The sequence below is a fragment of the Agelaius tricolor genome, unplaced genomic scaffold (genome assembly GCF_023055355.1).
Source record: "Agelaius tricolor isolate 1412-34295 unplaced genomic scaffold, bAgeTri1.0.p SCAF_19, whole genome shotgun sequence".
NCBI lineage: Eukaryota > Metazoa > Chordata > Aves > Passeriformes > Icteridae > Agelaius > Agelaius tricolor.
The window spans coordinates 12,310,061-12,324,507 of NW_027269279.1; the positions used below are offsets into that span (position 1 = coordinate 12,310,061).

Consider the following 14,447-nt stretch of genomic DNA (forward strand, 5'->3'; position numbering starts at 1 on the left):
TTAAAATATTATAAATATATCTCTAAAATCTTTTTGCACTAAAAAGGTGGTCAAGCACTAATACAAATCTCCCAGAAACAACATCAACACAAATCATGTACACATAAAATACATATCCAACACTTGGAGAATAAGGAACAAGAGGGCAAACACCTTCCCACTTGCTCTCCCAGATCTGAAGCAGGTCCCATGGTGCAGACCCTGTTCAGCATCCAGCTGAGCCCAATCCCCTGAGCTGCCCTGACAGAGCCAAGTCATCTCCAGGGAGTAGCAAAGGCTTTCTCAGGTTCACTTCAGTCAGCACCACACCGAGGCTAGCAGGAATCCAAGAATGATTCATTCTGTGTTATTATCTCCAGGATTATTCACAAATGCAGCAAGATGTGCTTTCCCTCACCTACAGTCACCTTTTATTTCTCAACTAAATGTCATCTTGCTTTTAACAGACTATAGGGCTATAGCTTTTCAAAAGCCTGTTTGGTTTTTTTTTTTCCTAAACCTGTTCTTATTATAGTCTTTGGAACACTCACCCATGTTTAGGTTCTGTTTTAACATAATTGTAAGGTTTTCTCTAGAATGGAAGCAAAATGTTTGGAAATGCCCTTTTTTCCTCTTTCTTGGTTTCAAGTGTCAATCTGATTTGTTCTCAAAGTGTTTGAAACATGCTCATGTTCAGCACCACTGGCAGTGAAAATAAAGACAGCTGATGTGTACCTGCACAGCTGCTGGTAATTCACAGAGAAACCCTTGCATCTGCATTTTGGCAGCACTTGTTTGCCTGGGCTGGATGTTTTGAAGCTTACATGTCTGGAGATGCATTTTACTGAATCTGCTATACATGGAAATTCTACAGAGAAAGCAAAGTGTCACAGACATTTCTCATAACAAACCAATATATGGACAATTTGCTCCTCCATGACTTTTAAGTGCTACTAATTAGCAAACTGGAGGGCACTACATGCTTTCCAATAGTATGGCAAAGTGAGGACAGAGACTTAACAAAAGTGTACCTCCTGCTCTATAAGATGAAAAAGCATTGGAATGATAAGAATTAAATAATAATTTTACTCTCTCAGAATTAAAAAAAAGACAATAAAAAGCAGTATAGTTCAGATCAGTTCACTGTTTTCAGTAATTTTAGCTTTATCTTAAGTTGCTTTTACAGAAGCATACTTAGTAAAGTCTGATTAGTTTTTCCTTGATGGCAAACATTCCTTGAAATGCACCATGTTTTATTTAGTTCAAGGCCTCAAATAAAATGAGAGCATGAACCATTCTGACTCCTGAATATACAGGTAAGAGACTTTTAATTTTTTCTCACTTTGGGCAGCAACAAAACAACATGTTGATTTAAAAAAATAAATTACATTATTTAGTGATTTATTAATTCAAATTCTATCAGAATTGGAAGATGAAGTCATTTCTACAAGCTCTCTAGCTCATGCAGGTAGAGAAAGAAAAGGAGCCAGGATATCAGAATTTACCCTAATCCACAATAACATGAGTCTTGTGAAACACAGGGAGAAAGTCTGACACAGAAAATTTACCTGGGTCAATTTCAAATTATATATTTACAGTGTTCATGACTTGTCACTCCACTGGAAAAAAACCCCAACATTTATTTCCAAATTATCTGTGAAATCTGACTGTCAAATATTTGTCAGGTGTGGTTTCACCACTCTTAAATAGCAATTGAGCAATGCAATTTCCAATTGGTTCAGGTAAAAGTACTTATACTTGAAATAACTGCACCCTTACTGTACTTTTTGCACAACCTGATCTACTGAAATAGACATTTCATATGTTTTTTTTACAACACCCTCTTTGAAACCAGGTCTGAGGAAACAGTTACCTGCACACCTCAGTTAAAAAAAGCAAGCAAGCAGACAAGCCAAAAGATGTATTTGACCTGGGTTTCTAACATGAGCTCATGGAACACAAGATAACTTACCAGAGGGTAAATAGGTGAAATATTCAAGCAAACTCCATTAAAATGACTGTTCTATATTTAGATGTACAAGCATATTTTTATATCAGTTGTGAATCATTCTACTGAAAGCAAAAGAACTTCAAAGCTCTATCTCCTGTCATAATTCGGCCATCAGAAGTTTTATTACTGATGATTATGCATGAGTCAGAAAAGAGAAAAAAAAAAATCAGCTGAAATTCCAGATCCTTGGAAACAGCAGTATCAGCTTGCTGGCTTCTAGCTGGGGGAGCCAAGTCAAACAATTGGCTTTTACAGAGCATCCAAATCTTAAAAGCTTTGTCTTACTTAGGGGATGAAAAAACAAATACAACTTATCCTAATGATAGCTATCTCATGTCTAGAAATCATTTTTTTTCTTACAGACTCAAATATTCTTGTATTTATTCCCCTTAAAAACTGCTGCAGTCAGAAAGGCCCAGATTTACCCAGTTTTTGCCATTCTACCACACTCCATTGCAGTGTATTATCCAACACACGAGCTAGTGACCATAATTACAGATCATCATGTCCAAAACTCACTAATACTGATATCACATGCAGTAGTGGAAAAGGAAAAAAAAAAAATCTGCCTGTTGAGTGTCACATTAAATCTACCAGGTGAAAAAAGCCCTGACTATAACAGAGCATTGACTGAGCTGACAGAATAGGAGGTCAAAGAGGTAATGCAGCATTGCCTTAGCCATTGGAATTATGTCACCCATTGATTTCCAAAATAAAGGCCAGGCAGAAAAAATTATGCAGGTGGCAGGGCAGAATAACTGCTTGTTTCTTAGCTGAAGTAAACCTATTTAGATAAGCTATTTTTCTTGTTAAAATTGTCTTTTTGGTCAATGGGGAAGACATTCCATGTCGTTACCCTCCCTCTTGCCCCTGAGGGCTCACTCAGCAGGTATTTGATGATATCTGCACTTCTTAGCAAGAATTAGGGGCAAGTTAAGAGAACAAACTTTTGCAATAGCAATAACCAAATCCTTTCCAGCTGTCTGCAGCCTCCTGAGCAGCTGACAGGTCTCACCAACAATGCTTACTGGCTACTGATCCATGGATTGAAAAGAAAACCAATTTAATCCAAAACTGTATGGAGGAGATCACCTTGGGTGCCATCAAAAGGCACAGAGAGAACAACGAAGCCATCAGGCCTGGCCACCATGGGTTTAAAAAGGCAGGTCCTGCTTGACTGGCCTGATGTCCCCCTGAGGGCAATGAATGATGTCCTCCTGCCCAGTGGATGAGGGCAAGGCTGTGGCTGCCCGACAGCATTTCCCACAGATCTGTCCTGGAAGCTGGCTGGTCGTGCCTTGTATGGGTGAAGGGTTCTCTGTGTGAGACCTGGGTGATGCTCTCTGCATGAAATCTGGGTGGTGGCCAGGCTGAGGGTGGGCAGTGGAGCTGCCCCAGCTGGTGCAGGGCACCAGCAGGATTCCCCAGGGCTCAGTACTGTCACAGACATATTTTATGAAAGATCCTTTCGCCAGGATCTTTTCTTCTGAGAAGCTGAGGAGCTTCAGCTTCTCCATGTTTTGCTGCTCTGGAATGTGATTTGGAGAATTGTTTACCCAGCATGGGAAATTGTTTTTACTTGATGACCAATGACAGCCACCTGTGTCAAGGCTGTGAGCAGTCACAAGATTTTATTATCATTCCATTCATTTGCTAGCCTTCTGATGTCTCCTTTCTCTTTTCTTTTAGTATAGTTTTAGTATATAATCTTCCTTTAAAATAATATATTTAATCAAATAATAAATCAGCCTTCTGAAACATGGAGTCATGATTCTCAATCTTCCCTCATCCTGGGACCCCTGTGAACACCACCACACAGCACCAGCATGAGCTCTGTCCAACAGCTTTATCCACACTCTGGAAGGGGACTGAACATCCTTCAGGAGGGCTGGGGATGACACCAAGGCTCTGCAGAGGGCCCTGGCCAGGCTGGCTGGGCCCAGAGCAGTGGCCAGAGGAGTCCAAGTCCTCTTTGGCCACCAAGGGTGGGTGCTGCCCTTTGGCCACCAGAAGCTCCTGAAGCAGGAAAGGCCCTGGGGGTGCAGAACATGACCCAGCCATGACACCTGGAATCAACCACAGTGAACATGACCCAGCCACGGCACCTGGAATCAACCACAGTGAACATGACCCAGCCATGACACCTGGAACAGCCACAGTGAACATGACCCAGCCACGACACCTGGAATCAACCACAGTGAACATGACCCAGCCATGACACCTGGAGCAGCCACAGTGAACATGACCCAGCCATGACACCTGGAGCAGCCACAGTGAACATGACCCAGCCACGACACCTGGCTTGGATCAACCACAGTGAACATGACCCAGCCATGACACCTGGAATCAACCACAGTGTGACCAGCAGCACCAGGGCAGGGACTGACCCCCTGTGCCACTGCTGAGGCCACACCTCAAATCCTGGGGTCACTTCTGGGCTCCTCATGCCATGAAGGACGTGGAGGGGCTGGAGTGTGTGCAGGGCAGGGAAAGGAGCTGGGGAAGGGGCTGTAGCACCACCAGAGCAGGGGCTCAGCCTGGAGAACAGCAGGCCCAGGGGAACCTTCCCATTCTCTACAAGTTCTTGGCAAGAGGCTGTAGCCAGGGGGGGTCGGGCTCTGCTCCCAGGCAACAGAACAAGAGGAAATGGCTTCAAGTTGTACCAGGGGAGATTTAAATTGGATGTTGGAAAGGGGCTGTCAAGCATTGGAACAGGTTGCCCAGGGAAATGGTTGAATCATCATCCCTAGAGGTATTTGAAAAGGGGAAATTAAAAATTAAGCATAGATGTGGCACTTAAGGACGTGGATTAATGTTGGACTTGGCAGTGCTGGGTTAACAGTCAGACTTGATAATCCTAAAGGTCTTTTCCAAGAAACAGTTCTATGATTCTATGATTTCCAGACTTTTAAACATTGTTTACAAAAATGTTCAGCTATCAAAACAATAAAGATCATATTCATCACTAACACCACCACTTCACGTGTGCTAAAAGCACTTGTGATACAAAAGGGAGAAAAACTTTGCAACTCTCAGACTGAGAGAAGAAATGTTAGATATGGTCTCTCAAAAGCAAGACAAGAGGCACACTCAGATGAATAGGATTGCAATAGTGAAACAAATTCATCCTCCACTCACAAAGCACTGGGAGTACAGTACTAGGAGCAGGAGAGGCAGAACACAATCAAGCCAGAGAAAATCTGTATTTAAGCTAAATCATCTCCTTACTGCATTTCAAAGAGGCAATTCAGCCAATGTAAACAGAAATTAAGCTCTGCTTTCCACTAGATCTTAATGCAAAACCAACAAAAACAACAATCCACCACTGCGGGCAACACTGGAAGAACTCAAACCTCTCCTCATTGCTATTTCAAATGTATTATTCAAATAAAACCTACGAAATTACAAAAGCCTTTTTCGTGTAAAGTGACACAACAAATCCATAGCATTCCTCAAGACTGGCTTGCCAGAATGCCAGTGTGATTTTGCAGGTAGCCTAACACACTAACACCTACAAGAATTCAGAATGTACCCACTGCTAGCACTTCCCAAAACAGCACTAAAACAAGGATTTTCCAGATGGGTAGAGTGATGGCACCGTGATGAAGTCTGCACCACTACTTTTCACAGCATATTCTAGGCAATTCTCTCAGCCCTAAAATAAAATGGAACAGTCTCCAGATTACCACTTTTTCAGTTGTCAGTCAAACACACTGGTTAACCAGTTATGGAAAATCAGATACACAGAAAAAAAAAAATAAAATCAAAGTATCTTCAGAATAATCTAAGCTTAAAGTTAATGTACTTAAAAGAACAGTAGTTCCCAATATATTGAATTATTTAATCACCAGCCGATTTTCTGTTTTTCTTCTCCAACTCACCCCTTTATCACTACATAAATAAGTAAGCAAATAAAAGCAAAAAAAGAAGTTTTTAACACTAACAAGTGTTAGTTTTTAACACTTACTTTTTTAACAATGACCACAAGCTTAAATCCTCAGAACTCTTAGAACTTTTCTGGTCACTATGTCAAAATAGAAGCATATTTTAAAAAATACCAACCATCTTCATAAATAATCCCATTTGATAATCCTATATATACAAGTTCCACCTTTTCTATTAAATAGAACTGTCTCTCTTTCCAGAGCCTTGCAGTAGTTTACTGAAAAGCCAAAACAATTTCAACTTTAATAACTTTTATAATAATGCCTATGAACGCCTCTTGCTCTGCTAAATGGAAATGGAGTTACCTAACTCAGCCACGTAATAAATAATTTAGCATCCATTATTAAAATGTCATATATTGCATGCGTATTTTCAAAATATTTTATCGTAAACCTAGCATTCCAAGAAACCAGAGCAACTGCAAACATTTTATATTTAGGGGATGGAGCTGATATGATCTCTCAGATATTATTTAACAAAATAACAGTATTATCCGCATTGTGGACAGTGCAGCCTTAAAACAAGCTTTGTAATTTAATGATGAGTGGAGCTTGGTGTCACATCTATTCCAGGAACTGCAAGAGGGCACAGGAGCACACTCATGCAGGCTGCACAGCCTGGCCAGGGCACAGGGAGCTTTGCCATCAGCACCCCTGAGTGCTCCCATCCGGACATACGGGCTCCCCCTTGGGATCAAATGACTCAACTGGGATGGGGACCAAGGGCAGGAGAAGAAACCTCTTACTGGATTGACACTTAATCCTAGATGGCATTTCTTTCATTTCCCTTGCCAGGAGGAGCAGCAGGGCGGTTTGGACACAAGGTGGGCCTGGCTGTGGCTGCACTGCAGTCCCTGCCTGGGTCCTGTGACAGCCCTGAAGCCACCAGTGGGCTTCTTGTGCCAAGGCAGAAAATATCTCCCCACCCACAGGAGGCATAGAGCTATTTATGCATTATTTGTACTTTCATGTGATCTTTTTTTTTTTCCTCAAATAGTTTTACCCAGGAGAAGGAAGGAAGAGGCAAAGACATTTTCTCATTTAAAAATGCATTACTAAGTCATAGGCTAGCATTCTATTAAGTTTAAGGTATATTTATTTACTGGAAAATAAGTTTGCATGTATATTTAATGGAATTTGATACACACCAACATCTCTGTAACCCCGGCCCTTGTGTCTCTCCAAGAACAAAAGCATTTCACTTTCCATCATCTCACTCAAACACATCATTTCAGTAAAAGGAATACAATCTAATACATGCAATTGGGAAAATGCACATGGCTGCTCATGTAAGGCATGTCCAGAGTTGTACCCACAGAATCCACCCCTCTTCTTTTTGTATTCACACATTCCACTACTCCCTGACAAGAGGCTGTGGCAGAGGCGAGCAGAGGATGCAGGGCAGGGTTTGCTGATCAATTTAGGAGAGGCTGGAGCAGCTGCTCATCCACAGCATTAAGTAAAACCATAAACACACGAAGGTGCAGGACCTCTGAAGACAAACCTTGCTCCACAGAGATCTCTGTTACTCAACTGTGCAACACAAACAAAAAAAGCCTCCCAAACCAGCCCCCAGATCTCTAGGCACTGCCTTCATACACAGCCTTGGAATAAACCCAGTTGGAAATCATGGGGAATCCCTGATCACAGGTACACCTACTTTCTGTGGTCTACCATGCAAATAAACAAACTGGCATCTTATAAGCCTATAAAATGTTAAAATGTTAAAACTGCCTCACATTCAAAAATAGTTCAGGGTTGTGGTTCTCAACCTGCAACCCAGAAAAAAAAAACAAACCAAACCAAACATTTACATAATCAGTTTATAAAGGCATATTTCTGAAGAAAATTTCCATTAAAGTTCAGAATGTTATGTAATTACTGCTTGGAAGAGGATGATATAAATATTCCTATCCAATGTCCTTTGCATTATTTATTTTAGATACCTAGATTTACTTTAAGAGAAAAACAATAAGCATCCTGGTGTCATAAGCTGACCAGAGATACTGTAAGTGCAGGTAAAATCTTGGGGGACAAATTGCTCAAACCATTTAATGCTGCAATTCACTCATTAGGACAATAACGCAGATGTGTGCTTGATTTCCAAAATTCCATTTTCAGGTTTGGCAACAGGGAGAGAGAAGACAAGAGACCAGAGAGGTATTCATACAAAGAACACTTTCCAACTGCATAGCTAATACCTATTTTTTATTTCAGCAGTTCCTGACTATTTCAGATCCACGATAAAGGAGTAACAAAGGCCTGGATATATCCTTCTAAAGAGAGGATAAAGAGGAAAAAGATTGAAATAAGGCATCCCAAATTTTCAAAGGGCCCTTTCTTCTAATCTAACTGCTTGGATAATGCGTCCACAGTGGCATTTTGTAATGACAGCAACTTTCCAACAAATCAATAGTTATTTAATTCCCAACAAGCTCTCGAGTCCATTAAACCTGATTACATTCACCCATTTCAGTTGGGTGCAGTTATTTTTCCTACACCGGCACTTAATCTATAACAGGAACTTATGAGAACTTTCAAAAGCAATTTCAACATCAATCAGCATAGAGTGAAAGGCACGATTTGCTTGTAATTATTTATTGGACAGGATGGCAGAGGGTCTGACTGAGCTCCCGAGTCCGACCTTCACCCCCAAATTCTAATGGCTGTGAAGGCCTGCTGGATGTGTCTCAGTGCATGAAAAGCAGCCTCAGCTTGCACATCCCACGAGACACAGATTCCCAATACCTGATTAACGGCCACTGTGCAGTGCTATATTTCTATTTTAGACATATGTGTCTGATATTAAGCCTGAAGTGAAGAACACAACCCACAGTCTTCTATTACTGGAGGGACCTATATGGAAACCCACCTGTTTCATGCTGTGCTTGCCCCTGTATGCCAGCAAGGTGCTGGAGAAAAGGAGCACAACGAAGGTTTGCCTCTCCCTCACAGTTAATGTGACTTATCCCTAGCACAGCACAGAAATGCCCTAACACACATTTGTGTCTTGACCCTGTCAATGCACAACATCCAACAGCTATCACTTGCACCGTACAATTCTATCAGAATTTATAAATGCTGACTTTTCCTGATGTCTTCTAATACTGTAAACAGGGTGCTTATTGCTTAATTAGCATCTACACGCTCTATTCAGAATCCCAAGTCTAACAGAAGATACTTCAGTAGCGCCACTTTTTGATAAAAATAAAATAATAGCAAAAGCAAACACAAAAACGACAACCTGGTAGCTGCCAGCTGACTCCTAAATATACAGAACTCTTGCCCTGCAGCAAGATCTTACATTTGAGGGCTCAAAGGAATTAATAGGATGTGTATAAATATTCTTTACAGGTGATATATTTCTATACACACAAAACCACAACCCCTTTTTCATTCCGTGGGACGCGTGACACATGAATTAATGCATATTTAACACTATTCCTATTTGCTGTGCTAAAACACTTAACCTAAACACATCATGGTAAGTTACTTTGTCTTCTGACCTGCCGTGGGAATGCTGACTCCCTCAGAAACCTGGAATGGATAGCAAATCCTCTGCCCTGTGGTCAACCTCGTGAAGCAAAGGCATGAATGTTAAACAGCAGACAAATCAATACAAGCAAATATAGCTCAACTACACCATTTATTCAGCCATGAGAGATGTCAATACACAGATTAGGGTGATCTATCTTTTTGATTTCCTACTGTCTTCTCACTGACTACATGAGAGCTTTTGCCTGTATTAAAAGTGTTTGCTTTCTCAACCATAAAAATTCCAATTATTGCTCTAAGTGCACTAGAGTTAAGTTGCTTGTTGGAAGCAGCCTTGCATTACCTGAACAAGTCCAGCGAAGTATGGTGCTGCAGGCAGAATCATTGGCACTCCATAGGGATGTAGCAAAACTCCTTGAGACGACAACATGGTTTAAGTGATAGTATTACTCCCACTAAAGCTAAACACATCAATTGAAAGTTAGGGGAAAATCTATATACCAACTTCTTCCAAACTCAGAGCTAGAACCAAATAACTTCTGTCAGGGGCAAAGCCCACATCAGCTGTAAAAAAAAGAAAAAAATTGACGTCAGCAACACTTAATGTTAAAATTTTCTTCAGAGACAACAGATAGAGACAACAGCTGCAAACCTAACTCTACCCAAAAAGGAAGGTGCTATTTTGGGAGCAGCTTAAGTAACATGACTAGCCAACTACTCTTTATCAGTTCAGATTTTTAAGTACTAAACACATAGAGATCAAATTCTGTACAGATCTACTGATTAGAAATAATTTTTCCTATCAGTTCTGGCATACACATGACAACAGTTACTATCAGAAGCCATTTTCAAAACAATCAGGTTTATCATGATTGCATAATTAGACATTTCCCTGGATTTATAAGCTGTTAAACAATGTTCACGTGAGCATTTACACTTCAGTCTGTTATACTGGGTATATACTCTGGTTTGATTCATTATATTTTTCTTGTTTGTTTTGAATAAGTGAGCTAATGCAAGCTAACGACTTCTATTAGTGTAAATTATATTTTAATGGCTTTTCTAACCTTTCACAACGTCTATGTTGTTAAATTGAACATAACTATTTTAAAAGAACACATTTTCCCATTAGGGTATTTCAACCCTGTTCTCCAAATCAACTTACACTACTGGTGTAAGAGACAAAGGACTGAAATTTAGGCTGGTTTCCTCCCTAAATCAAAACAGGTTTGACTTGAAATGTACTGCTTGCAAGACATTCTATTCCACAGCTCGTTTTTACTTTAGACAAAACCAGCTTGGTCATTAACACCTGTTTTATGTGCTATGTATCTTCTATTGCAGATGTAACTAATGACAAGAATTACAATTGAGCAAGACTATTTTACTTCAATAAAGAATTAGTTAGGTACTTAAAACTCCATGTTACAAGTGAAATAAAAAAAAAAAAATCTCCTACAGTCTTCGAATTATCAGGGTGCTTCACACCACTAATTTCAGCTACTTGATTTTGTTGCATAATTACTTTTCCAGATAACTAATTGCAGACAAGATTTGATGTGATACTCAATTATTTAATGTCACATTTTGACCATCGCGGAAGGTTTGCAGTAATTGATTCTCGCGTATCGGGGTGGCCGTGCCGCAGGATTTGGAAATCTCCCTGAGCAGCTGCCTGCTGGCCCTCCCCAGCGCCAGCCTGAGCCCACTGCTAACTTTAGATGTGGCACCGTGACCCTGGGTGATGCTCCCTGCAGGAGCTGCCAGTGAGGCCAGCCATTGTCACATGATGGAGCCATGTTTACCCCGCTCCAGCTCCTGTTTCAGAGCTGCTGCACTCTGCTCTTGGGGATGATGCTGTTCTCACTGCTTATCTGACCATGCTTAGCTGTAAATCCCATTTCTTGGTCTTATCTTACCAAGGAAGAGAAACTCTGCAGTTTAATTACTAAGCAAGCTGACCCATCACAGATTTTTTTTTTTCAAAAGAGTGTCATTAATTCCAATACAAAACCAGTCACTAACTTTCACAGAGAAATACCTTTGGTTTATGTATATATGAGAAAGCAAGTTGCAGTCACAACTCGCTCATTAAAAATACTTAATTTCCAAAAAAAAAAATAAAAGTTCATTTTAACTATTGCTTATTTGTTTCATCCAGCAGAGCAAGCTGCATTTGAAAAGAAAGCAGATTTCTTTCACCCAGGAATGGAGATTATAAAATGGATTCTGCAAGCTTTACACAAATGACTCCAGTGGGACAACTGACATAAATACAGACTGTTCAATTGCTCTGTAAAATACCTGGCAGGTTTTTTAGTTTCAGCATGTATATATTTGATAAGATGTTAGAAAACCTGAGGAGAAAGATTTGCACAGGAAAGTGCAGGCTCAAGGGAAGCTTTTCTGTGATCTATTTTGGGACAGATTTTTTTGAACATTTTCTTTAATTATTTTGGCACAAGGCAACCTGCTGATGAAATTTCCTGATGACACAAAGTTGGAAGGTACTGTCAAAACTGCAAAGGATAAGGATATTACATAGAAAGAACTGCTAAATCTTATGGGCTGCATTAATCAAAATTCAATAATACAAAATGCAAGATCATGCTCCTCCTAATGACAGGAACTTCGGAGCTAAACTCAGGAGGAAAAAAAGCAAAATCTCATTGCATCTGTTTAAAGAATTTGAGATGCTAGGGAGATGCAAATAGGAAAAAGAAAATTATCAGTATTTCTTAATTTTAATTCTTAATTATTTCTTGATTTCTTAGAGGTACTTCCAACAGAATACAGTTTTCTTCATCCAGATTAAATAGGAAAAAAAAAAAAAGGTCAAATTCAAATACAACCATTGTAGATAAATTGCTTTTTGTGTTCAGGGGAATGGAACAGCTATGTTGCAACAGAAACCTAAATTTGATTTGTTTATCCCAGCAAAGCAATCTGTGAATAGGGAAGAAAACAGTAGGAGGAAGAGACTAAGCTAAGGACAATCCTGACACTCTAAAAATCCAGAAAAACCTAGTTATGAATAAATTTAGGCTGAACATATTTTTCCAAGTTCGGGGGTTTTTTTTTTGAAGTATTTTGGTCTTGTCTAGTGAGGGTCTAGAACAGCCTTCCAAATCCACAGTAACAAAAAAGGGTGGCTCATGACAGAATATGATGCAAATAGCAGTGGTAGTGTGAACTCAGCAGCTTCCAGGAGGACACTTCCAGCCCTTTGCAAGCAGCATAAACATTGCAGAATAACACAAACATCAAATGTCTGAGCAGCATTGCTATTTCCTACAGTGCAGAGAGCGATAGACAAACACAAACGTCGGGAATAAACCGTAATTACCTGGTTTAATGCAAGGATGCTTGGCTTGCCTCACTATAACAACATGCTTCTACATGTCTAGGTGTGGGGCTCTCCAGATGCAAGCTCTGCCCTGGTGGCTGGCTCTGAGGTGATGTCCCATGTGTGCACCAGCTACCTAAGGCCTCACAAACCTCTGTGAACCAAAACCACAGAAGCACAACAGAGCTTTACTCGCGTCTCCTCCCCACGCCAGGCTCAGAACTTCTGCCAACGCCTCTACATCAGCTCCACCGCTCCAGATCAACACGTTTCCTCTCCCTCCCAGCCACACAAAAAGCAAATTTCACTTGGGTTTTGCAGCTGGCCATTAGTATCAGTGGTCACTGCTGTTCTGCTGGAATGTGTTGAATAAATGAAATTTGACCACTCAGAGTGCTGAGGAGTGAGAGAATGAGCCAGAAGAGTATTGGTGAAGCTGAGAGTTCTGCTTGACTTCAGCATGATTAAGGTCAAGCAGGGACCTAAACACTTCTGGGAGGGCAAAGCCAGAATGGTCAGGACATGCACATCAAGCACCTCTCTGATGTCCCTGGTGGTGCCAGCACTCATTTCCTGCCCACTGCAGGGTTCCTCCTCCCTGCAAAAAACTCACTCTGTGTGGGTGGAAAAGGGGACATCATCTATTTTAAACAACTACACAGCTTTCATTTCCATTGCATTCTAGAAAATTATAATGCTGTTAGGAAAAAACAAAAAAAAGCCACGTTAAGCCATTTTCAGTGTGCTCATAGAGGGTATGCTACTTTCAGCTGTTCTCAAACCCTAGTTGGCTTTGGTTTCTTTCATTAAAAAAATTAATGGATTTCCTGAAACTAAAAATTGATTTCAGCAATGAGAGAGGAAGAACGAGTAAGAAAAACACATGAACACTAGCTTTAGATGTAAAATGTATATAGACAAATAAAATGCACAATCTTACTTGTTCAAACTATGCAGAATTTTCCAAAAGGCAGGTTTTACTAATGAAAAGCTGCTTTTAAAGATGAAGAGCATATCTTAAGCAAGGCAGGGTAGGAGTAGGTGGTTACAAAATTCATATGTATTTCAGGCCCAGCAATCTAATACCAAAATCTCATGTTTTAGCACAGACCTGAAGAACTGACAGGAGTGCTCTAATAGCAGTTTCATTGAAGGCTTGCTAAGAAGTCATTTAAATAGGAAGGAAGACTGCTGTAAAACATGGATGCACAGATACAGAAATAAAACTAGAAGTATGCCTGAAAACTGGACTACACATTCAGGAAGAACAAGAAAAATGAAAATGGTGCTCCAAAGATCAGAATTTTGATTCCACCTGCATATAAGATGTTAAATGGCACATTAGACAATGACCAAAATACTTCCCCAGGCAAAAGCAGATGCCTCAGTTTTGCTATGGTACAAGGTGGGGGGAAAAAAAAGAGAAAAGAAAAAAGAAAAGAAAAAAGAGACTTCAGCAACTTCCCTGGGGCCACAATGCCTGGAAAAGGCAGATCCCTGCAATGCAGTCATCAGCCAATCAATGATGTATGCTCTAATCAGATTCTGACAGAAGTAATCTATTTAGACCATCTTTCTGCCAAATAATTAATTCTTCTTAATGCCTGTATCTAGTTCAAAATACCACAAACAATAGTTCTTCCAAATGCTGCACAACACCAATGAACTTCAA

The 14,447-nt window shown here is 40.3% G+C and overlaps 1 protein-coding gene across 43 annotated transcripts in view; it reads right to left on the bottom strand.

Moving 5' to 3' along the window:
- RBFOX1 (RNA binding fox-1 homolog 1) overlaps positions 1-14,447 on the bottom strand; it is a 1,203,461-nt gene that overhangs the window by 237,123 nt on the left and 951,891 nt on the right. For 5 of the 43 annotated variants that reach the window (XM_071444309.1, XM_071444321.1, XM_071444322.1 and 2 more), the window contains one exon: positions 9,773-9,993. The exons of the other annotated variants lie outside the window; for them this stretch is intronic. In XM_071444309.1, the coding sequence (XP_071300410.1) occupies positions 9,773-9,859 (87 nt within the window). In that variant the 5' untranslated portion in view covers positions 9,860-9,993. Of the gene's footprint in view, positions 1-9,772; positions 9,994-14,447 lie in introns of those variants that run through there. 43 annotated transcript variants of the gene reach the window in all.